Below are 24,531 nucleotides of genomic sequence, written 5' to 3'. Positions count from 1 at the left end.
GTCAACCTATTTAATAATTTCTTGAAATAAATGTTTTTTTTTAATAAAAGTTATGTTTTTCAAACTTTAGCGTCAATGATCTAAAAACGTATTGTGTTGTGCCCGTCATCGATTGGAACACAACATGCTTTTGAATACAGGGTGGGTGTCATTTCAATTATAGAAATTGAAATCATAAAATGGACCTATCCCTTCAGACCACTGCAATTTAGCTGGTACGCCATTTAAATTGAATTAAAATGTGTACTTTTTCTAGTTACTTCCACAAAGATGTGTATATTCTATTATCTGTATTTCTATGATTTCAATGGGTTTCCGATGGAGGATTGACAGTATAATTTAAAACAGATATTCCCATTCAAGTAAACATTCTCTGATGTGTGGACCTCCAACCATCTTTGTGGTATCATTTAACAGTCAAAATGTCCATTTGATTCCCATTTTAGTACATTCATTAGCCAAAACATGAACCCCACCCTGTATTCAGGAGCATGTTGTGTCTCACCCGATGGCGGGCACAACACATATAATTTTTAGGGCTGTCCCCAAATAAAAAAAATCTTGGTTTATTGTAAGTCGTCTGTTCTTTCAACCAATCGATTGCTGGAAATGTTTTAACGTGTATTTTTCCATATATAGAAAAATGTGTTTTAATAATATCAACTATGTGCATTGAGTTTGTCTGATGCTTTAAGCTTACGGTTTGATACCTCAAGAGGGTGTCAGAGATCTAGATAACCAGAATAAAATAAAGTTGACCTGACCCAACTATTCTCCTCCCACTCCTACTGGCTTTCGCAAATTCTGCCATTACTGTCCTGAAGTTACTGGTACTAAATACATATCCTATAAATCACATTGGCTACACATGGCCCGTCTGCAACTATTAACTTGGGTCCGGCCCAAAGCTTGTGCTAGCGAACTTGCAACATTGTATAAAATATTCTGGGCCCTTAGTTTCCAGCGCCAGTGAGCTCAGGGCAGACACAGCTGTAGGCTATTTGTGCAAGGGATAAGAAGCAGTGCTTAACTTGGGCAGGAGCTCACTGGAGTTGAGTACCGGCACCTCAAATGTTCTACTGCTTGAGCTCCTATTCCTCTTATAGAATATTAGCTCAAAAGTATTGTGGAGCTAATATTGTTCACAGTGTTGTAAGAGATCTTCAGTTTCTTGGCAATTTCTCACATGGAATAGCCTTAATTTCTCAGAATAAGAACAGGCTGACGAGTTTCAGAAGAAAGGTCTTTGTTTCTGGCCATTTTGAGCCTGTAATCGAACCCACAAAGGCTGATGCTCCAGATACTCAACTAGTCTAAAGAATGCCCGTTTTATTGCTTCTTTAATTAGAACAACAGTTTTCAGCTGTGCTAACATAATTGCAAAAGTGTTTTCTAATGATCAATTAGCCTTTTAAAATGCTAAACTTGTATTAGCTAACACAACATGCATGCCCTTCGAACACAGGAGTGATGGTTGCTGATAATGGGCCTCTGTACACCTAAGTAGATATAACATAAAAAAATGTGCTGTTTCCAGCTACAATAGTCATTTACAACATTAACAATGTCTACACTATATTTCTGATCAATTTGATGTTATTTTAATGGACAAAAATGTTGCTCTTCTTTCAAAAACAAGGACATTTCTAAGTGACCCCAAACTTTTGAATGGTAGTGTATACAGTTGAAGTCAGAAGTTTACATACACCTTAGCCAAATACATTTAAACTCAGTTTTTCACAATTGCTGACATTTAATCATAGTAAAAATTCCATGTCTTAGCTCAGTTAGGATCACCATCTCACGACTTCCGCCGAAGTCGGTCCCTCTCCTTGTTCGGGTGGCGTTCGGCGGTCGACGTCACCGGCCTTCTAGCCATCGCCGATCCACTTTTCATTTTCCATTTGTTTTGTCTTTGTCTTTCACACCTGGTTTCAATAGCCCCTCTGCTATTTGTAAGTCGCTCTGGATAAGAGCGTCTGCTAAATGACTTAAATGTAGAATGTAAATGTTTCAATTCCCCAATTACTTGTTCATTATTTAACCCTCTGTTCCCCCATGTTTGTTTGTGAGTAATTGTTTGTTGTATTGCGGTCCGTATTTGTGGCCTTGTATTTATACAACGTATATTGTGATATTATTGAGTAAATTGCTTTCATTACTCATATCTGCTGTCCTGCGCCTGACTCATCTCACCAGCTACACACAGACGCTTTACACACCACTTTATTTTAAGAATGTGAAATGTCAGAATAATAGTAGAGAATGATTTATTCTTTCTTCACATTCCCAGTGGATCAGAAGTTTACATACACTCAACTAGTATTTGGTAGCATTGCCTTTAAATTGTTTAACTTGGGTCAAACGTTTCGGGTAGCCTTCCACAAGCTTCCCACGATAAGTTGGGTGAATTTTGGCCCATTCCTCCTGACAGAGCTGGTGTAACTGAGTCAGGTTTGTAGGCCTCCTTGCTCGCAGACGCTTTTTCAGTTCTGCCCACAAATTTTCTATGGGATTGAGGTCAGGGCTTTGTGATGGCCACTCCAGTACCTTGACTTTGTTGTCCTTAAGCCATTTTGCCACAACTTTGGAAGTATGCTTGGGGTCAATTGTCCATTTGGAAGACCCATTTGTGACCAAGCTTTAACTTCCTGATTGATGTCTTAAGATGTTGCTTCAATACATCCACATAATTGTCCTCCCTCATGATGCCATCTATTTTGTGAAGTGCACCAGTCCCTCCAGCAACAAAGTACCCACCCTCACAACATGATGCTGCCACCCCCGTGCTTCACGGTTGGGATGGTGTTCTTCGGCTTGCAAGCCTCCCCCTTTTTTCTCCAAACATAACGATGGTCATTATGGCCAAACAGTTTTATTTTTGTTTCATCAGACCAGAGGACATTTCTCCAAAAAGTATGATCTTTGTCCCCATGTGCAGTTGCAAACCGTAGTCTGTCTTTTTTATGGCGGTTTTGGAGCAGTGGCTTCTTACTTGCTGAGCAGCCTTTAGGTTATGTCGATATAGGACTCGTTTTAATGTGGATGTAAATACTTTGTACCTGTTTCCTCCAGCATCTTCACAAGGTCCTTTGCTGTTTTTCTGGGATTGATTTGCACTTTTCGCACCAAAGTATGTTCATCTCTAGGAGACAGAACGCGTCTCCTTCCTGAGTGGTTTCCTTTCATTCGTGGTCCCATGGTGTTTATACTTGCGTGCTATTGTTTGTACAGATGAAGGTGGTACCTTCAGGCGTTTGGAAATTGCTCCCAAGGATGAACCAGACTTGTGGAGGTCTACAATTTTTTTTCTGCGGTCTTGGCTGATTTCTTTAGATTTTCCCATGATGTCAAGCAAAGAGGCACCGAGTTTGAAGGTAGGCCTTGAAATACATCCACAGGTACACCTCCAATTGACTCAAATTATGTCTATTAGCCTATCAGAAGCTTCTAAAGCCATGACATCATTTTCTGGAATTTTCCAAGCTGTTTAAAGGCACAGTCAACTTAGTATATGTAAACTTCTGACCCACTGGAATTGTGATACAGTGAATTATAAGTGAAATAATCTGTCTGTAAACAATTGTTGGAAAAATGACTTGTGTCATGCACAAAGTAGATGTCCTAACCGACTTGCCAAAACTATAGTTTGCTAACAATACATTTTTGGAGTGGTTGAAAAACGAGTTTTAATGAGTCCAACCTAAGTGTATGTAACTTCCGACTTCAACTGTATATATTTGTTACTGCTCCACTAAAACAATCTCGGTCGACCAACAGCCTAACGACCAAACAATCGACCAGTCGACTAATTGGGGTCAGCCCTAATATATTTTGTATGTTTTCCTCAATAAATTGTAAAATAGTTTGACAACCCTATTTGTAAGCTTTTAAATTATATTAATCTCAACTGTACGTTTTCTCCATTGATGTAGACACATGGATGTCTGTCTCATGGTATGGTGGGGTATGCAAAATAGATCAATTTGGAGCACCTTTATCTTTTAATGGTTTGGCATTCAGGCCCAAAAAGTCACTTTCTGAGCACTTCTACAATGAGCAAATATGTATGGAAGGTTTCGTTCAAATCAAAAGAGGTTCTGTCAGTAAGTGATGGAATTCTAATGGATTTACCCCTGATCCAGGTGTTGAGGCATCCTTTCACTTTCTGTAAAGCTGCTGCAGTGCAGATGGTCTGGTGTTATGAAACCTCTGGCTTCTTTCTCCCTCAGTCAGGACTTTTTGAAATCTGGAGGTTTTAATGTGTGTGTGTGTGTGTGGCTGACAGCCTCCTTATGGCTGTCATGAGGAGCATTACTAGCAACTTCTCATCTTAAGATTCTTCTCAACATAGGATCCTCCTCTCTTTGGGATGTTTTGATCTCAATTCAGGTATTTCCAACCCCCAGCCAAAATGTTTTGATGTCCATAGTGACAAAGCTCTGGAAGGTTACCATTTTGGGAATGTAGCCTAGTAATCAATCTGAATTTATAGGCCAACAAAAAAACTTTTTGGGCCGCTTAAATCATGTATTTGACACATTGCCTTTTTACAGTCAGGTTGTGATTGTTGTTGGTAATTGTGAATCAAGGAACATGTATTCGTTTTATAGTTCAACCTCCACAGCTTTTGTACTTCTTATATCTTTTTACTACTTCTCCAGGCAACCATCTTATACACCAGCTGTAAAAAGCTCAAGTCCTTTAAAATGTTGTGACCGTGATAGGGTTTTATCACACACTTTGACAGATTGTACATTCATGCCCGAGGAGGCATACACCGGTAAGTGTCATTGGTTCTCACTGTGCTGGAGTAGTCCCGGAGGAGTCCTTTGCCTTGCAGAAACTGTTAGAGGTCAGCTATATTGACCTTTGGAGCCTGTCACGATCAATGCTGTTGATTGCTATTAACCTGCTTCGCTGCGTACTAGTGCTGAAACAGATGCTCCAGACTTGCTGAGACATTACACATGCCTGACCACACTCACTATATCTCTACTAATATTGTTTGAGTTTAAATTGAAGCCACGTTTTAGTTTCAATACTTATGGGAAAGTTTGGATAGCTGTTTCGATCGCTGCAGAAATGTATTGGTGCACAGTATAGGGTGACAATTGGGTGGATCATGATTGATGTTTCAATTGATTGAAACTGTGTTTTAGTTTAAAATTCTTATGGAAAAGTTTAGATAGCTGTTCCACCACTCTAGAAACTATTGAAGTACTGTACGGTATAGGGTGACTATTTTGGGTGGATCGTGATTGGTGAGAAGATTGTCAAGCATTGTTTGGTGGAATGATAGGTGAGTAGATGAGAGGCATTTTTAGGCAAAGGGATACTGTAAATAGGTAGTGTCTGGGACAGGGGGAACAGAGAGAGAAGAAGGAAGTTTAGGTTAACAGAGACTGACAGGCCTGTCTATAATTCAGCTCAGTGGTGTGTGGACGTGGCAGCAGGACCATGGCATGGGCGCTGTGAGGCCGAGTTAGACACTGAAAAGGTGGGGGTGGGCCCTGGACCCCCGTTCCCCTTGGGCTGCTCAGGCAGGGTGCCAGATGGAAGATGGTATGCCAGGGAGCCTCCCCACGGGACACTGCAAGAGCCACGTTTGTTCCGCTGACACCCAGCATCTCAGCCCGACCTGGGCAAGCGTACATTCCTCAAAGTGATGGGCCTGGTGCTCTCTCTCACACACACTCTCTCTCTCTCTCTCTTTCTCTCTCTCTCCCGCTCTCTTTCTCTATTCCACCTTCTCTCCCTTATCCCGCGGTCTATCACATACTCTCTTTCTCTGACTCCCTCTCTGTCCGTCTAGCTCCCCCCTCTCTCTTTCTTTCTTCATCTTCTTCCCGTAACTCCTGGTGAGGCGTGCAGGATTCCTCCCCTGCTGAGGGGATTAAGAGCCTGGGAGGCATCAGGGATCTGATTGGACAGGACCTGCTCTTGTTCCTATTGGATGGGCTTGGGCTAGTGCAGCAGTGGTGGGCTCTCAGAGCCAACAGGGGATTGGACAGGACAGCAGTGGGCTCCACTGTGGTTGTGTAACTAACCTCAAACTCAGGGAGGGACATCCTTTAGCATCAGGTACGAGTTAGCGAGGGAATTCCACTGGCTTTAGAGAACTTTAGATTTCCACAGATAGACATGTCGTGCTCTCTCTAAGGGTTTTGAATCTGTGAAAAGCTTAGACTTTTGGAGCAAAGCGTTGGCAGTTATGGAGGGTGGGAAAGTCAACAGCAGGCGACGCAGAGGAGAAAATGTTTGTCACACGCTCCCGTAGCATTTCCTTTATAACAGCTGTATGTTGTTTACTCAGTAGATTCAATTTAGAAATCAGGCAATCCGGAGTTGTGAGGTCCGACTTGAGGAGCATTTTGTATGTAATTTTGTCTCACTCTTTCTTCTCGCGTTTTCCACAGGTCCTGTGGCACCTCGACATCTTTCGGCGGAGCTTCCGGCAGCTGACCACACACAAGTGCATGGAGGACTCGTGTATCTTCTGTGCCCTGAAGGTAAGAGGCTAGACCTGTGGGTGGAGATGAGAGGGAGGCCTGGGGGTGGAGAACTTATTAATGAATCCTTTCCATGTAATGCCTACCAAAGAATGCAGATAGAGGATGGTTCTTTTGGTATTGGACTGTTGTCATTTATTTTCAACAGTAAATCTTCGATCAAATACGTTATATTTTTTTCAAGTTACTTTTGTGAATTTAGTTCTTAAGCATAGCTGTGCCCCCTGAGAGATGACCATGATATTGAATGGGAGTTCTGGGATGTGAATATTTGTGTCTTAACATGTAAATGGTCGGTAATTAAGCCATCTCCCCTGGTGTGGACAGACAGTGGTTGGGTGTCTGGCTAGTGGTTATGGATTATTATGGACCATAGATCTCTCTCTGATCAAGCATTTCGCAATAACATCTGCTCAACATGTGTATGTGACCAATCAAATTGGATTTGAATACATTTGATTTGATCTGGACAGGCCGCTGAATGTAGATCATTGGCTTTAGCCAGCTCACCCCCTCTCGCTCTCTCACTTTGTGTTATTTGCCAAATGACTGCGGTCATCGTAAATATCGTTCGAATAACAAAACTGGGCCACCCCTAGTCACTATATGTCTCACCGCGACCATCTGTCTGTCTGTCTGTCTGTCTGTCTGTCTGTCTGTCTGTCTGTCTGTCTGTCTGTCTGTCTGTCTGTCTGTCTGTCTGTCTGTCTGTGTGAGGGTGGTCTCTCTAACTTTAGTCTTACTCTGTAACTGACTCTCTGTCATTCATTCCAAATCCATTTCTGATTGTCTGTCTCTTTGCCTGGCTGGCAGAACCAGACTAGCTTTGCCGCTATGCTTACTTCCATTACACCACAAGACTCATCCTGTGGGCCAGCAGGTTTGTTTTTCCTGGTTTGAGTCATCGATTCCATCTTTTAATGAAGAGGCAAGTTTCACACGCTCAGGAGGGTGCGGAAATACCTTTTGAGTGGCTGTAGGATGGCACTCCACACACTCAGCTGTGTGCGATTTTCACCCCCCAAATGCAGATTTAAATGGGCTCTTGTGAAACTGAGTGGTTTGACGATCTGCGATGCTTAGGGTTGCATGGCCCATCGGAGGGGTTCGATGGTGATATTTGAAGGCATGTGTGATTCCTCTGTTTCACACACGGTCTGCGTGGCAGGCATGGCTAAGAGCAGCTGGATCTGGCCAGCTGGCAGGACTTGGAGAGCGAAAGAGCCCCGTGGGTTTAACGGGGCCATCCTTTTAGCTACCGACTGACTAGGTCTGGTCCTTTTGACTGTGACAGGTTATTTGATTTCATACCAGTGTCTACATCAAGAGTCGTGGTCAGAAATGTAGGCCTAAGCGAACTTCTGTTGCTCCCTCTGCACTTGCTCTCTCTCTTTCACTCTTGCACTCCATCTCTCTCCCTCTCTCTGCTCTTTCATTCTCTCTCTCCCTCCATCTCTCTCTCCCTCCCATTCTCTCTCCCCTCTGCTCTCTCCATCTCTCCCTGTGCTCTTTCCCCTTGCCTCCGTCTTCCTCTCCCTCCCTTTCTGCCTTTGGTCCCTCCCCTTGCCTCCCCCCCTGTCTCAGCCTTATCAGAATTCACCAGGGCTCATTTGAAGGGTCGATTACAGGGCATTTTGGCCAGGCATTTAATTTGAGCAGAATTATAAGGCTATGATAATTTATCCTCTCCCCACCTCCTTTTCTGCCTCTCCCTCAGCTCACCTCACCCACCTCTTCTCCCTCTCTCTCTCTCTTCCTTACGCAAGATATGTTGAGGTGCAGCGGCAGGGCAGATGTGTGTGTGTGTGTGTGTGTGTGTGTGTGTGTGTGTGTGTGTGTGTGTGTGTGTGTGTGTGTGTGTGTGTGTGTGTGTGTGTATGCGAGTGTTTGTGTTTGCGCATGTTTGTGTGCCTTTATGTGTGTTTGTGTCTGCTTGCCCAATAAACACTCACCTTGTTCAGGGTGTTTTTGGCTGAGAAAATGGAAATACATGATTTAAAAAACAGGGTAGACATATTGAGACCTAGGTCTATTTTTCAAATGCGCCCTGTATAATGCAACATAAATATAGACATTATACCCAAAATGTGTATGTGTGTATATATATATATATATATTTATATATATATATATATATATATATATATTTATATACAGTTGTAGTCAGAAGTTTGCATACAATTTCTTGTAAAGAACCTATAGTTTTGGCAAGCCGGTTAGGACATCTAAACCCCATGGGACCACGCAGCCGTCATACCGTTCAGGAAGGAGACGCGTTCTGTCTCCTAGAGATGAACGTAGTTTGGTGCGAAAAGTGCAAATCAATCCCAGAACAACAGCAAAGGACCTTGTGAAGATGCTAGAGGAAACAGGTACAAAAGTATCTATATCCACAGTAAAACGAGTCCTATATCAACATAACCTGAAAGGCCGCTCAGCAAGTGAGAAGCCACTGCTCCAAAACCGCCAAATAAAAGCCAGACTACGGTTTGCAACTGCACATGGGGACAAAGATCGTACTTTTTGGAGAAATGTCCTCTGGTCTGATGAAATAAAAATAGAACTGTTTGGCCATAATGACCATCATTATGTTTGGAGGGAAAAGGGGGAGGCTTGCAAGCCGAAGAACACCATCCCAATCGTGAAGCACGGGGGTGGCAGCATCATGTTGTGAGGGTGCTTTGCTGCAGGAGGGACTGGTGCACTTCACAAAATAGATGGCATCATGAGGTTGGAAAATATTGAAGCAGCGTCTCAAGACATCAGTCAGGAAGTTAAAGCTTGGTCGCAATGGGTCTTCCAAATGGACAATGACCCCAAGCATACTTCCAAAGTTGGAGCAAAATGGCTTAAGGACAACAAAGTCAAGGTACTGGAGTGGCCATCACAAAGCCCTGACCTCAATCCCATAGAAAATTTGTGGGCAGAACTGAAAAAGCATGTGCGAGCAAGGAGGCCTACAAACCTGACTCAGTTACACCAGCTCTGTCAGGAGGAATGGACCAAAATTCACCCAACTTATCGTGGGAAGCTTGTGGAAGGCTACTCGAAACGTTTGACCCAAGTTAAACAATTTTAAGGCAATGCTACCAAATACTACTTGAGTGTATGTAAACTTCTGACCCACTGGGAATGTGATGAAAGAAATAAAAGCTGAAATAAATCATTCTCTCTACTATTATCCTGACATTTCACATTCTGAAAATAAAGTGGTGATCCTAACTGACCTTTTACTAGGATTAAATGTCAGGAATTGTGAATTGTATTTGGCTAAGGTGTATGTAAACTTCTGACTTCAACTGTATACACTACCATTCAAAAGTTTGGGGTCACTTAGAAATGTCCTTGTTTTTGAAAGAAGAGCAACATTTTTGTCCATTAAAACAACATCAAATTGATCAGAAATACAGTGTAGACATTGTTAATGTTGTAAATGACTATTGTAGCTGGAAACGGCAGATTTTTTATGGAATATCTACATAGGCGTACAGAGGCCCATTCATTATCAGCAATCATCACTCCTGTGTTCCAAGGGCACGTTGTGTTAGCTAATCAAAGTTTAGCATTTTAAAAGGCTAATTGATCATTAGAAAACTCTTTTGCAATTATGTTAGCACAGCTGAACACTGTTGTTCTAATTAAAGAAGCAATAAAACTGGCCTTCTTTAGACTAGTTGAGTATCTGGAGCATCAGCATTTGTGGGTTCGATTACAGGCTCAAAATGGCCAGAAACAAAGACCTTTCTTCTGAAACTCGTCAGTCTATTCTTGTTCTGAGAAATGAAGGCTATTCCATGTGAGAAATTGTCAAGAAAGTGAATATCTCTTACAACGCTGTGTACTACTCCCTTCACAGAACAGTGCAAACTGGCTCTAACCAGAATAGAAAGAGGATTGGGAGGCCCCGGTGCACAACTGAGCAAGAGGACAAGTACATTAGAATGTCTAGTTTGAGAAACAGACGCCTCACAAGTCCTCAACTGGCAGCTTCTTTAAATAGTATCCGCAAACACCAGTCTCAACGTCAACAGTGAAGAGGTGAAATTAGTGTTAACTTGATATAAAGGATATTGACCACCTTCCAGTTGCGGTGAACCCTATGTGAAACCTGTGAATGTATCATTTCTTTGTGCAATCCGTTAATATTTTCTGTTGAGTCCATTCCTGTTATTCCAGAGAGTGTTACACTGTTATTGACCCTGCTGTGTTATTGTGTCTCTTGTTGTTTCTAGAGTATCTTTGCTCAGTTCCAGTTCAGCAGTGAGAAGGTGCTGCCATCTGACGCGCTCCGCAGCGCGCTGGCCAAGACCTTCCAGGACGAACAGCGCTTCCAGCTGGGCATCATGGACGACGCCGCAGAGTGCTTCGTAAGAGACAACCCTCCCTCCTCCACTTCTTCCTACTTTACCCCCTCACTATTACTCTCTCAGCTCACTTATTCCTCCATTACTTACCTCATCCCTCACGTCCATTATCCTTCATTCTTCCACTCCTGTTCTCTCTCTTCTAATACACCTTCACGCTTAGCAAACAGAACAGAGATCAGCTAAAAGTGATCTCATAACAAAATGTTCCATGTTAAAAATCGGACTTTCGCAGTGCCATAACATTTAGATAACAATGGCTGGGGACACTATTTACTTTGGGAGAACAAAGGAAAAGTGTGGGAAGTGTTTTTGTCTCTGGGAAGTCGCAATGCAGAGCTTTCTACAAGGCCTTTACCCTGATCCCACTGACAGTAAGCAGTCCACCCAGCCTCTACCACACTACCGCAAAGAAACAAACTTAGCCATTTTTCCCCCCTGACTGGCTCATTTTATAAGCAACGCAGCTAGGCAGCCAGCCAGAGGATTGTTCCATACCCTGTATCCTCTCTGGGCCTATTCTCTCCTCTCTACCTCTCTCTCCACTTCTCTTTATGTTCTGCTGACAAGCGAGAACATACGGAAACTGCAACTTGGGTTGTTTTTTATTAGTATTATTCTGGGTATTTGGCTGCGGCTGCATTCGGGAGGCGGTGGGATGGTGGGCTGAGGCAGATGCTAAGTGTACATTGGAAGCTCCCTGTGGTGACCCTCTCTCTGCAGTGCTACAGAACTCCCACCGCTCAGAGGGCTCCTGCCTGCAGTTAGAGTGATAAATCACCTAGTAAATTAGCTCAGTGTGGCCAACCAGAGCCTCTGTGTGTTTTGTAGTGCAGCACCTTGCTGCTTCACTGAATTTAAAACAGTTATCCACTCAAAAACGATATTTTTGTTTATTAGTCCACTGTTGACGCAGTCCCAAAATGTGTTCCATGTTAGTGATCAAGTTTTCAAGATATAGGACTTTCAAAAATCTAATTGTAGTTTGCTAATTGTAGATGCATCATCATGAGGATGTGGCAAGTTACAATTAGCATTTTGAAAGTCCTATGTCCTGAAGACATGATTGCTGATGTGCAAAACATTTTGAGACTGTATCAACAGTGGACTAATTAAAAAAATATATATCAAAGATGGTTTTTAAGTGGATTATTCCTTTAAGCACTATACGTTTTCTGAAGAATATATTTTCTTTGTGTGTTGGTTTTGTCACGACGTAGTAATGTGATTCAGTTAAAAACACATGTGGGCAAGCGCATACACACTTGCTTACACACACAAACACAAACAGGAATAAAGCTAACATGTCTAACTGTTGCCCCCACAGGAGAACATCCTAATGCGGATTCATTTCCACATCTCAGACGAGACCAAAGAGGACATCTGCACAGCCAAGCACTGCATCCCACACCAGAAGTTTGCCATGACGCTTTTCGAACAGGTCAGCACAAACACAAGCCTCAGTAACTTATTTAGAGGATCAGTCAATCCGTTTTCTTTTCATCTCAGAATTGCCCCCCCCCCCCCCCCCATCCATTTCTATGTCATTAACTGAAGTCAAGCCAGCTGTGCTTATCTTAGTCGTGTAACTCTTTGTATGTTTGCAGTGTGTGTGCAGCAGCTGTGGGGCCTCCTCTGACCCGCTGCCATTCATTCAAATGGTGCACTACATCTCCACCACATCCCTCTGGTGAGTAATCCTTTGACTTGGGAAAACAGCATTGAGCTGACTGGTTCTGCCTAGTTCTGACTAATGTTCTGACTGGTTCAGACTAGTTCTGAGGTGGTTCCTTCTGACCAGTTCTGACTAGTTGACTAACACCATACATAGGCGCACATTTTATACAAAAGTGAAAATTTATGGGCACTGCTCTCCAATTGAATTTTGCTCCATTCACTCCACAAACAGATGATAGAATGAAAAGCTTTTCCGGTCTCTTTTCCACGGAGCAGAGCAAAAAAACGGCCTAGAGACACCATGGTGACCGAACGTGCTTTCTCTCTCCTCTAAAGAGAAGTAACCCGCTAGGCTAGATATCAGGTCGCCTAGGAACGGGTAATAGCTTTCTTCATTGTGGCATTATGAGCTGTCAACAAAACCTCTCTGGGCTGTGGGAGGAGGAAGGAGGGATGAATCACTTGCCTTCCCTTCGTTAGGCTGCGGACTAGCTGTCGTGAGCCAGGGGCTGCCTGCCTGCGTCTCCAGCTGTGGTGATGTCTGCAGCGAAGCCCTCAGGAGAACCCAGCACCACCTCAGCCTCTTCTTCTGCGCACACACACACACACACAGACACACGCACCCACTCCCCCCTAACCCTCAGAGGAGTAGGTTGTATCCTGACAACGGTTTATATGCCAATAACAGGCCTCTCTCCTGCACCAGAGCACAGAGTTACAGTATAACCCTGGAGTGTCTTTGAGGCGTGCACCTCTATAGGTGGACAGAGCTCCAGAGAGACCTGGAGAAAATGGGAACGGAACAAAGAGTCACCTTGTAGACAAAGGACTGGTCTAAGGCCCTGTAGTCACATGATCAGTAGCACCAGTGTTAAGGCTATAGCTGTAGTGCTCTCTATTTTAGAAGGATGTTTTTATCTGAAAGAGACTTACATTTAACACAGTCTGTAGGGGGGAGTTGGGTAAGTTGAGCCATTTATTACATTCAGCATCACTGCGTCAAGGGAAATAGTGTTATTTCTAACAAAAGATATCTACATTTCAGCCACCTTGGGGTAAGTGGGTGATAGTGTCCTTTGACAGGGGTTGATGGTGTTGATAGGTCAAAGTTGAATTCATGGAATGTGAGGTGTGGTATATTGTATATCTTAAATATATGCCTACATTCAGATATACATGTAGATCTCTCTGTTCAATATCACTTACCCTTCCATTTCTCAACCAGTTGTATGGGACAGGGATGTTGTTTCGATGTGCCAATTCATGCATTTGAGGCTACTAAGCCCATGAAACTGAGCCGCAAAATTCTTGATATGTTTAGCAAGCTCAGACTCCATGTCATAAGATAAGACACTGTGTCTCTCTGCTACAATATCATAGCCTCTCTTTTGCACAGCTTCTTGTTCGTCATTTTTTTGTTGTCAATGTACAGTGCATTCGGAAAGTATTCAGAACCCCTAACTTTTTCCACATTTTGTTACGTTACAGACTTATTCTGAAATTGATTAGATTGTCACGCTCGTCGGAAAGGACAGACCAAGGCGCAGCGTGTGTTGAGTTCCACATCTTTTAAGTGAAACATTAAAAAAATAAAAAATAAACGAACAACGAAACGTGAACTACGTGGTGAAACATGCACATACACAAAACAATATCCCACAAAGTAGGTGGGAACAAATGACAACTTAAGTATGATCCCCAATTAGAGACAACTATAAACAGCTTCCTCTAATTGGGAACCACACTCACAAACAAACATAGAAAACAAAATACTACATAATTCCCCCCCCTAGTCACGCCCTGACCTAAAACACCATAGAGAACCCCGGGGGCTCTATGGTCAGGGCGTGACATAGATAAATAAAAATCCTCATCAATCTACACACAATACCCCATAATGACAAAGTGAAAACAGTTTTTTATACTTTTTGCTATATAGGCACATATCTGGGGAAGGGTACCAAAAAATGTCTATGGCATTGAAGGTCCCCAAGAACACAGTGGCCTCCATCATTCTTAAATGGAAGAAGTTTGGAACCACCAAGACTCTTCCTAGAGCTGGTCTCCCGGCCAAACTGAGCAATCGGGGGAGAAGGGCCTTGGTCAGGGAGGTGAACAAGAACCTGATGGTCACTCTGACAGAGCTCCAGAGTTCCTCTGTGGAGATGGGAGAATATTCCAGAAGGACAACCGTCTCTGCAGCACTCCACCCATCAGGCCTTTAAGGTAGAGTGGCCAGACGGAAACCACTCCTCAGAAAAAGGAACATGACATCCTGCTTGGAGTTTGCCAAAAGGCACCTAAAGGACTCTCTGAGAAACAAGATTCTCTGGTCTGATTGAACTCTTTAAAAATGAAAGGAGAGCCACACACTCTAGGAGCTCAGATGCAATAATTTAATAACCTAATATCCAAGGTTTCGACAGACAAGCTGTCTTCATCAGGGACAGCTTGTCTGCCGAAACGTTGGATATTAGGTTATTAAATTATTGCATCTGAGCTCCTAGAGTGTGAGGCTCTCCTTTAATTATCAAGTGTTCTCCTCCACTAGCCAGCACCTAACCTAAACAGGTGTGCTTTTCTTTCGCCTCCTGATTGAACTCTTTGGCCTGAATGCCAAGCGTCACACCTGGTACCATCCCTACAGTGAAGCATGGTGGTGGTAGCATCATGCTGTGGGAATGTTTTTTAGTGGCAGGGATTGGGAGACTAGTCAGGATTGAGGGAAAGATAAACAGAGCAAAGTACAGAGAGTTCCTTGATGAAAACCTGCTCCAGAGAGCTCAGGACCTCAGACTGGGGTGAAGGTTCACCTTCCAACAGGACAATGACCCTAAGCAGGAGTGACTTTAGGACAAGTCTCTGAATGTCCTTGAGAGGCCCAACCAGAGCCCGGACTTGAACCCGACCGAACATCTCTGGAGAGACCTGAAAATAGCTGTGCAGCTATGCTCCCCATCCAACTCAACAGCGCTTGAGAGGATCTGCAAAGAAGAATGGGAGAAACTCTCCAAATACAGGTGTGCCAAGCTTGTACCGTCATACCCAAGAAGACTCGAGGCTGTAATCGCTGCCAATGGTGCTTCAACAAAGTACTGAGTAAAGGGTCTGAATACTTATGTAGATGTGATATTTCTGTTTTCTTTTTGTTTTTTACATTTGCAAGAATTTCTATAAAACAGTTTTTGCTTTGTCATTATGGGGTATTGTGTGTAGATTGATGAGAATTTTTTTTAAATCCATTTTAGAATAAGGCTGTAACGTAACAAAATGTGAACAAAGTCAAGGGGTCTGAATACTTCCAGAATGCACTGTACCTCTTCAGCGTCATTCAGTCCATTGTTTCATCCCTTGCTGCTGCTTGAATGGACTTCTTCCCTTCTCTCACTTCCTTGACTGCTCTCTCAAGAACCTCAAGGGGGGTAGACCCCTGCTTGTTTTACATTTGTATGCATGATGATGTCTGCTCTGTAACAATAAAAATGCACTATCTTGAGTTCAAGACACATTGCAAAAATATGTAATCATCATTTGTGCGGGGTATGGCGGCCATTGGCTCAACTTACCCCATTGCCATTGGCTCAACTTACCCCATTGCCATTGGCTCAACTTACCCCATTGCCATTGGCTCAACTTACCCCAAGGCAAACATTTAGACCATATTAGCTCACACAGCTACAAGGATGCACTTTCCGTGCTATGTTTAGAACCGCATATTGTAGCTTATAGAGACCCCAACTGATGTATAAAACAATATTAAAACTCTACTTTGGTTTAGATATAACACATTGCATTAACTTGACTTTGTGAAAATCAGATTTTTTGACCTAACATGCGTGACAATTTTTTCCATGTGTTTTTTTTCCTTCACATTAAATGATGACCTCTTACTAAATATTTGGTCACATGATTCATTTTGTGTATGGTTTCCAAGAAACAAGGGTGGCTCAACTAACCCTTTGGCTCAACTTACCCCACTCTCCCCTACAATATATGTGGCCCACAGATCATACCCGCAACCCTGGTGTTGCAAGGACTAGATGTCTGAGTGTGTGATGTCTCCCACTGTAGATGTCTGAGTGTGTGTTGTCTCCCGCTGTAGATGTCTGAGTGTGTGTTCTGTGTATTCCCCATGTTACAGTAACCAGGCGGTGAGGATGCTGGAGTGTAGAGACAAGCCCACACCAGACATGTTTGGAGAGCTGCTCCGCAACGCCAGCACTATGGGAGACCTACGCAACTGTCCGGTGAGTTAGTGTACAAGCACACTTTACCACACCTTACCATAAAAGTACATTTACATTTTTGTCATTTAGCCGGCGTTCTTATCCAGAGCGACTTACAATTAGTGCATTCATCTTAAGATACCTTGGTGGGACAACCAGATATCAGTCGTAGTAAGTACATTTTCCCTACAATAAAGTAGTTATCAATAAAGTCAGTACTAGTAGGAAAAGACAAGTGCAGGTAAAAAGTATTTTTGCGTGGCGGTGCCGTGGGGTTTATTTAAGATACTCTTTGAAGAGGTAGAGTTTCTGAAGTGTTTTGTAAGATGAACAGGGACTCCGCTGTCATGCTGTTAGGGGAAAGCTTGTTCTACACCATGGACCGTATGACAACTGTGATAGCCACTATATTACAGCCACAATAGATATTACACTCCCACCAGAAATATTCTTACTTATGATGGTGAAAAAAAGTTAAATATTCATGTCTGTAGGATTCTTTAGTCAAGATATATATTATGACTCTCACGCTTGCGTACGCGCACACACACACAAACTCCGAGGCTTGTGTTGAGTGTGGGCGGACTGGTTCAGAGGGACTTCATGGCGTCACATGGGCAGTAAACACCATTCTGAGGTCAGCCAAGCTCACCACGGAGTCCTCAGTGCTTCGACTGTAATATCTCGGGGTTAGAAACGGAACTGAAAGGACCAGGGTGGATCAACATGAGCAGCTCATAGTATTAGCGTTTTAAAATTTAAACCATGTGAAATCTCCCAGTCAAACATGACTCTTAGAATTCTGATACTCCCTCCCAGCTTTATCTTATCAAACATTAAAGCCTCTAGTCATTCTGAAGGTAAACTCTAGAGTTTGCATAATCATAACGAGCTGCCCCAGTATGGTACAATGTCACGGCTGTCGAAGGATCGGACCAAAGTGCAGCGTGGTTGTAGTTCCACATTTTATTAAATCCATGAAACTTTGCAAAACATAAATAACTGAATTTACACAACAACAAACCGTGACGCAGAAACAAACACTACTCAAAAGATAGTCACCCACAAAACCCAGGAAGAAAAACCCCTACTTAAATATGATCTCCAATCAGAGGTAACGAGGACCAGCTGCCTCCAATTGGAGATCAACCCAAAAAACAACAACATAGAAATAGAAAAACTAGAACTAAAACATAGAAATAGAAAACATAGAAAAACACAAAACACCCCCTGTCACGCCCTGACCTACTCTACCATAGAAAATAACCTCTTACTATGGTCAGGATGTGACATACAATTACAGGCATTTTTCAGAAATATGTTTGTATTCGCTAAGTATAGGCGGACTTTGATGCTTCTCCCGCTGGTCTGTGTGTGAGAAACCCCAGTGCTCGCCTGTGCTGTGAGAAAGTCTCCTCTGTTTATGTCAAATTTGGCGCGTGCACAATCGGTGCCCTTCAGGGGGCCTGCCGCCCGCTTGTTTCCAGCCTCACTTCTGGGAAACGCACAAAAGAGGAGGGAATTTTGCCCCTCTCCGGCGAAGGAGGTCAAGATGGCAGGTGCATGTGGTGACATGCGTCCTTCTCCCTCGCAAACAAACAAACAAACAAACAAACACACACACACACACACACACACACACACACACACACACACACACACACACACACACACACACACACACACACACACACACACACACACTGTACCGCTCTGGCCCAAATCAGCTCTGTGAAAGGAGTCCTGTGGTAACCCCACATGCTGTTGGGCCCAGTGTGTGGGTATTTATGTCTAAAGGAAGGCTGTCTCTCTGTGATGGGCATAGAAGTGACACTTGAATTGGGGGTTGTCATTGGCCTACAGCCAGCTGACCTTTTCAGACACAGCACACTATGAGGGGTGCCCTGAGTTGAACCATAGTCAACACTGAAATAGCTAAATGGATGAAGATCACTGTCAACTCAGTGCGTAATGAGTCATGGTAGACTTTGTTTGAGGATTTTTTAGTTTGTTTGAGGATTTTGGGTTTGTGATTTATTACGCTCAATTTACCTCTCCTTTTTGTCCCCCTCTTTCACTTCCCCCTTCTGTCTCTCCCACTCCATCTCTTGCCCCCTACCTTTCTTCCCCCCCTCCTCTTCACACTCTCTCTTCTTCCCTCTCTCCCCCCCCCCTCTCTCTCCGTACCTCAGAGTAACTGTGGGGAGAAGCTGCGTATTCGTCGGGTACTTATGAACTCTCCAGAGATCATCACCATAGGTCTGGTGTGGGACTCTGACCACTCAGACCTGGCAGAGGACGTCATCCACAGCCTGGGCACTTGCCTGCGCCTGGGGGATGTAAGACGCACACACACACACACACACACACACACACACACACACACACACACACACACACACACACACACACACACACAGTTTTCTTCAGAAGATGCCACTAAGTTATGCCATACTGGGTTGTGTGTGCTGTAATGTTTCTAGCCACCGACACCAGAGTGGATAGAAAGCAGTCTGATGTCTCTATACTCTGACACAACACACACAGTCAGGCACCATCTCCCTCGCTAATGAATTTTTCATGGTGTTTACCTGCTGTAAAAGCGAGCTAACCTTTGAGAACCTCTGGAGCGTTTCTGAAGTGGTGTAATGATCCGATACCAATATTCCCAATGTCTGTTTGGGTACCCTGGGCCTCGATTCATGGAAATATGTGACAGGTTAAATGAATGATGGATTACTTACTGTAAGGTCCAGATTTCTTCCTGACCGGGGTGGGGGGGGGGGATAGGATTTAGATATACAGTATTGCAGGACAGTGTATTTTTCATTTTCTGAACATGAGTCCTCTCCTCTGTCCTCCTCAGCTCTTCTACAGAGTAACAGATGATAAGGCCAAGCAGGCAGAGCTCTACCTGGTGGGCATGGTGTGTTACTACGGCAAGCACTACTCCACCTTCTTCTTCCAGACCAAGATACGCAAGTGGATGTACTTTGACGACGCACATGTCAAAGAGGTAAAAAAAAAAAACGAATCAATAAATCCATCCAGGTGAATGGTTAGAGAAGTTGCCCTTATCCACCGATGTAGGATGGCATTCCTTTACCCCTAATCCTAACCATAAACATTAACCATTTGTTTTTCCTGTGTAGTTGAAACTCATACAGGCTATGTTTGGCTATACATTGCTCCTCACTTGGGTGACGTTACTGTGAGAAGAAAATGAGCCATACAAGTGTTTTTGGAATCCTCTCAGATGAGAGTCCTCCACTTTACAGCTTATTGTCTTCGTCTTCGTCTCTCTCTCCCGTTGCTGTGTCAAGAGGGAGAGGATATTCATCTTCTAACAACAAAATACCCGATGTTTTCTTTCATTGCTAAACAGAGGCTTGGCCCGTCGGCTCTATTCAAAGCCCTCTCTCTCCGTTTGTCGCTAATTTCACCCCAGCGCCATTAGTTTACATTATTCACCCGCTCGTTGACTCACTGGCAAGCTGGGGTTGTTTTTGCTCCATTTTTAATCGATGACACAGGCTGCGGGGTCATCACAGCCCAAGGAGGGACAGTTGTCATAGGAATAGTTTAGTTTACCTTATTATCCTACTGGGAATATTTACGCCAGACAGAATTTACATCAAAAACAACAATCAGCATGTATGTACAATAATTAATGGAGAGACACACGTAACCTGCCATAGTCCTTATGGACAATGAGAGGTCTGCAGAGTTGCTGAGGACCCCAAAGCCTATCACATGAGGTCATCTGGATGAACTGTGATTGGTGGTTCACACTGCGGCAGTGTTGTGACCAGTCATGGGTGCAAGTTCTGATTGGCTTCTCCTTTAGTTCCAGGTCAGGTCCCCCTCTCTGTGTGACGAGGTGTGGGAGCATTGAGCAGAGGCGTTAGTTAGTTAGTTCCACATGCCTGGCCTGCTGGCCCAACTGTGCTGTGTGTCTCTCGCCCCCTCTCCTGGGGGGACGGAGGGAAGGAAATGACACACAGCTCTGAGGGCACCGGGCCTTGTCTCACTGCTCTGGCTCGCACCTATCCTTTCTCCCATCTCTCTCTTTTCCTCTCTATCTTTCTACCTGGTCCCTCCCGCCCCCAGTGGTATGGCTCTTTCTCCTTCCGTCCACCCCCTTTCTTAAAAAAATGTCTCCACTCTTCCAACTCCTCTATCCTTTTCGTCTCTCCCTTTTCTCCCCTTTCCTTTCTCTCTCTCTCCTCTCTCCCCTCTCTCCTATCATGGCTTTAGTCACATCAATGTCTGTGCTGTACGTTCATTCCTGGACAGTTGCATACAAAGCAGCTTCTCTCTCTCTCTCTGTCTCTCTGTCTCTGTCTCTGTGTCTCTGTCTGTAAAGCCAGCACGTGAGCCAGTGAGGGTTTGGACAAAAGTGGCCTGAAAACAAGGATATCCCTCTATTGTTTATCTGGACGGGAGGGTGTGGCCAATAGAGAGCTAGAGCACAGCGGCCACCTCTGTAGACCCACGCACACATTTGCGCTGACAAACTCATACGCACACACACATTTTGCTTATACGATAGGGCTATCGGGACTTCCTGTCACAGATTCCTGTGCTGAGCGAGGGCAGAGCGTTCGTTGTGCATTCGGGAAAACCAGGTTGGGGTAAGAGGGGTTGGAAAATGGCCCCTCTGGCGCTTACAGAGTCAGTTAATGTTAGCAGTAGCTATTGTACTGTAACTGTGGTCTTGACTAACTCTCATTCTTTTGGGGGCTCACTCGCTTCGCTCTGTGTGTACTGTTCTGGGTGTCTGTCTTTTCTACTCTTTCCGAACAGTTTGAGATTTCACTTCAGGGATGGGCCTGAATGCTCAGGTCTAACCACTTTTTTTGAGTTCCCTGGAAAGTCGTGACATAGTTTCCTCTCTTCCTGGCAGATCGGGCCCAAGTGGAAGGACGTGGTGTCTCGGTGCATCAAGGGCCACTACCAGCCCCTGCTACTGCTCTACGCTGACCCCCGGGGGACGCCCGTGTCAGTGCAGGACCTGCCCTCCCGCCTGGACCTGCACCACTTCAACAGGTCCTACTACGACAGCGAGGACTCGGGTACGAGACGCCTCGCGTCACACGAGATCACTTGCTACACGCACAGAATGGCTGTTGCATTACTACGACCTGTGTTCAAATAGTATTTTTTTCTTCTTCTATCAAATAGAACTAGAATTTAAAGTAAAACAAATGCAATTTAAACACCATGTATTTCTCCTTCTTGAAGCGGTTGTTTCCTGCTCTCTGTACTGTTCTGATTAAGTCCTGGCTTGTGTGTTCTCGTTATTATCTCTGATGGCTGTCTGCGTCTGTTCCGCTGTCACGCTGTTGTTTTCAGGCCGCGAGCCGTCCATCTCCAGTGACACGCGCACCGACTCGTCGACAGACAGTTACTCCTACAAGCACTCCCACTCTCACCATGAGTCCATGGCCAGCCACTTCTCCTCCGATTCCCAGGGAACCATCATCTGTAACCCAGACAACGACACAGCCTCCCGCAGCAGCCTGGAGACCACAGGTAGTAGGAGGAGGAGTTCAGGAATAGCATGCACACACACAGACAGGGTAGATATATATGTACACACAGACAGGGTAGATATATATGCACACACACAGACAGGGTAGAAATATATGCACACACACAGACAGGGTAGATATATATGCACACACAGACAGGGTAGATATATATGCACACACACAGACAGGGTAGATATATGCACACAACAGACAGGGTAGATATATATGCACACACAGACAGGGTATATATATGCACACACACAGACAGGGTAGATATATATGCACACACACACAGACAGGGTAGATATATATATGCACACACACAGACAGGGTAGATATATATGCACACACACAGACAGGGTAGATATATATGCACACACACAGACAGGGTAGATATATATGCACACACGCAGACAGGGTAGATATATATGCACACACACAGACAGGGTAGATATATATGCACACACACAGACAGGGTAGATATATATGCCCACACACAGACAGGGTAGATATATATGCACACACACAGACAGGGTAGATATATATGCACACACACACAGACAGGGTAGATATATATGCACACATATAGTTAGGGTAGATATATATGCACACACACAGACAGGGTAGATATATATGCACACACACAGACAGGGTAGATATATATGCACACACACAGACAGGGTAGATATATTTGCACACACAGACAGGGTAGATATATATGCACACACATTGATAGGGTAGATGTATATGCACACACACAGACAGGGTATATATTTATGCGCACACACACAGACAGGGTATATATTTATGCGCGCACACACAGACAGGGTAGATATATATGCACACACAGACAGGGTAGATATATGCACACACAGACAGACATGGTAGATATATATGCACACACGCAGACAGGGTAGATATATATGCACACACACAGACAGGGTAGATATATATGCACACACACAGACAGGGTAGATATATATGCACACACACAGACAGGGTAGATATATATGCACACACACAGACAGGGTAGATATATATGCACACACACACAGACAGGGTAGATATATATGCACACACACACAGACAGGGTAGATATATATGCACACACACAGACAGGGTAGATATATATGCACACACACAGACAGGGTAGATATATATGCACACACACAGACAGGGTAGATATATTTGCACACACAGACAGGGTAGATATATATGCACACACATTGATAGGGTAGATGTATATGCACACACACAGACAGGGTATATATTTATGCGCACACACACAGACAGGGTATATATTTATGCGCGCACACACAGACAGGGTAGATATATATGCACACACAGACAGGGTAGATATATGCACACACAGACAGACATGGTAGATATATATGCACACACACAGACAGGGTAGAATATATGCACACACACACAGACAGGGTAGATATATATGCACACATACAGTTAGGGTAGATATATATGCACACACACAGACAGGGTAGATATATATGCACACATACAGTTAGGGTAGATATATATGCACACACGCAGACATGGCAGATATATATGCACACATACAGTTAGGGTAGATATATATGCACACACACAGACAGGGTAGATATATATGCACACACACAGACAGGGTAGATATATGCACACAGACAGACATGGTAGATATATATGCACACACACAGACAGGGTAGAATATATGCACACACAGACAGGGTAGATATATATGCACACATACAGTTAGGGTAGATATATATGCACACACACAGACAGGGTAGATATATATGCACACATACAGTTAGGGTAGATATATATGCACACACACAGACAGGGTAGATATATATGCACACACACACAGACAGGGTAGATATATATGCACACATATAGTTAGGGTAGATATATATGCACACACACAGACAGGGTAGATATATATGCACACATACAGTTAAGGTAGATATGTATGCACACACACAGACAGGGTAGATATATATGCACACACACAGACAGGGTAGATATATATGCACACATACATTTAGGGTAGATATATATGCACACATACATTTAGGGTAGATATATATGCACACTCAAACATAAATATGGTCTGTAGCTCACTCAAACACATAAGTATGCACAGACACACACAGTCGCATACATGCACGCAGGCACACACACACACACACACAGAGCATACTCCAAGGCCTTTGCACCA

At 43.8% G+C, this 24,531-nt stretch overlaps 1 protein-coding gene across 5 annotated transcripts in view; it reads left to right on the top strand.

Annotated features, from left to right (window-relative positions):
• The window catches only part of usp54a (ubiquitin specific peptidase 54a), a 56,621-nt gene that overhangs the window by 14,572 nt on the left and 17,518 nt on the right, over nt 1-24,531 (top strand). For 4 of the 5 annotated variants that reach the window (XM_014202317.2, XM_014202306.2, XM_014202331.2 and 1 more), the window contains exons 2-10: nt 6,420-6,512; nt 10,745-10,879; nt 12,204-12,317; nt 12,484-12,566; nt 16,695-16,800; nt 18,972-19,118; nt 19,646-19,795; nt 21,686-21,854; nt 22,135-22,314. In XM_014202317.2, the coding sequence (XP_014057792.2) occupies nt 6,420-6,512; nt 10,745-10,879; nt 12,204-12,317; nt 12,484-12,566; nt 16,695-16,800; nt 18,972-19,118; nt 19,646-19,795; nt 21,686-21,854; nt 22,135-22,314 (1,177 nt within the window). Of the gene's footprint in view, nt 1-6,061; nt 6,300-6,419; nt 6,513-10,744; nt 10,880-12,203; nt 12,318-12,483; nt 12,567-16,694; nt 16,801-18,971; nt 19,119-19,645; nt 19,796-21,685; nt 21,855-22,134; nt 22,315-24,531 lie in introns of those variants that run through there. The other variant, XM_014202311.2, reaches the window with a different exon arrangement.

The sequence above is a fragment of the Salmo salar genome, chromosome ssa01, assembly GCF_905237065.1.
Source record: "Salmo salar chromosome ssa01, Ssal_v3.1, whole genome shotgun sequence".
NCBI lineage: Eukaryota > Metazoa > Chordata > Actinopteri > Salmoniformes > Salmonidae > Salmo > Salmo salar.
The sequence above is the reverse complement of the archived record's forward strand: the minus strand, read 5'-3'. Positions and strand labels throughout refer to the sequence as shown.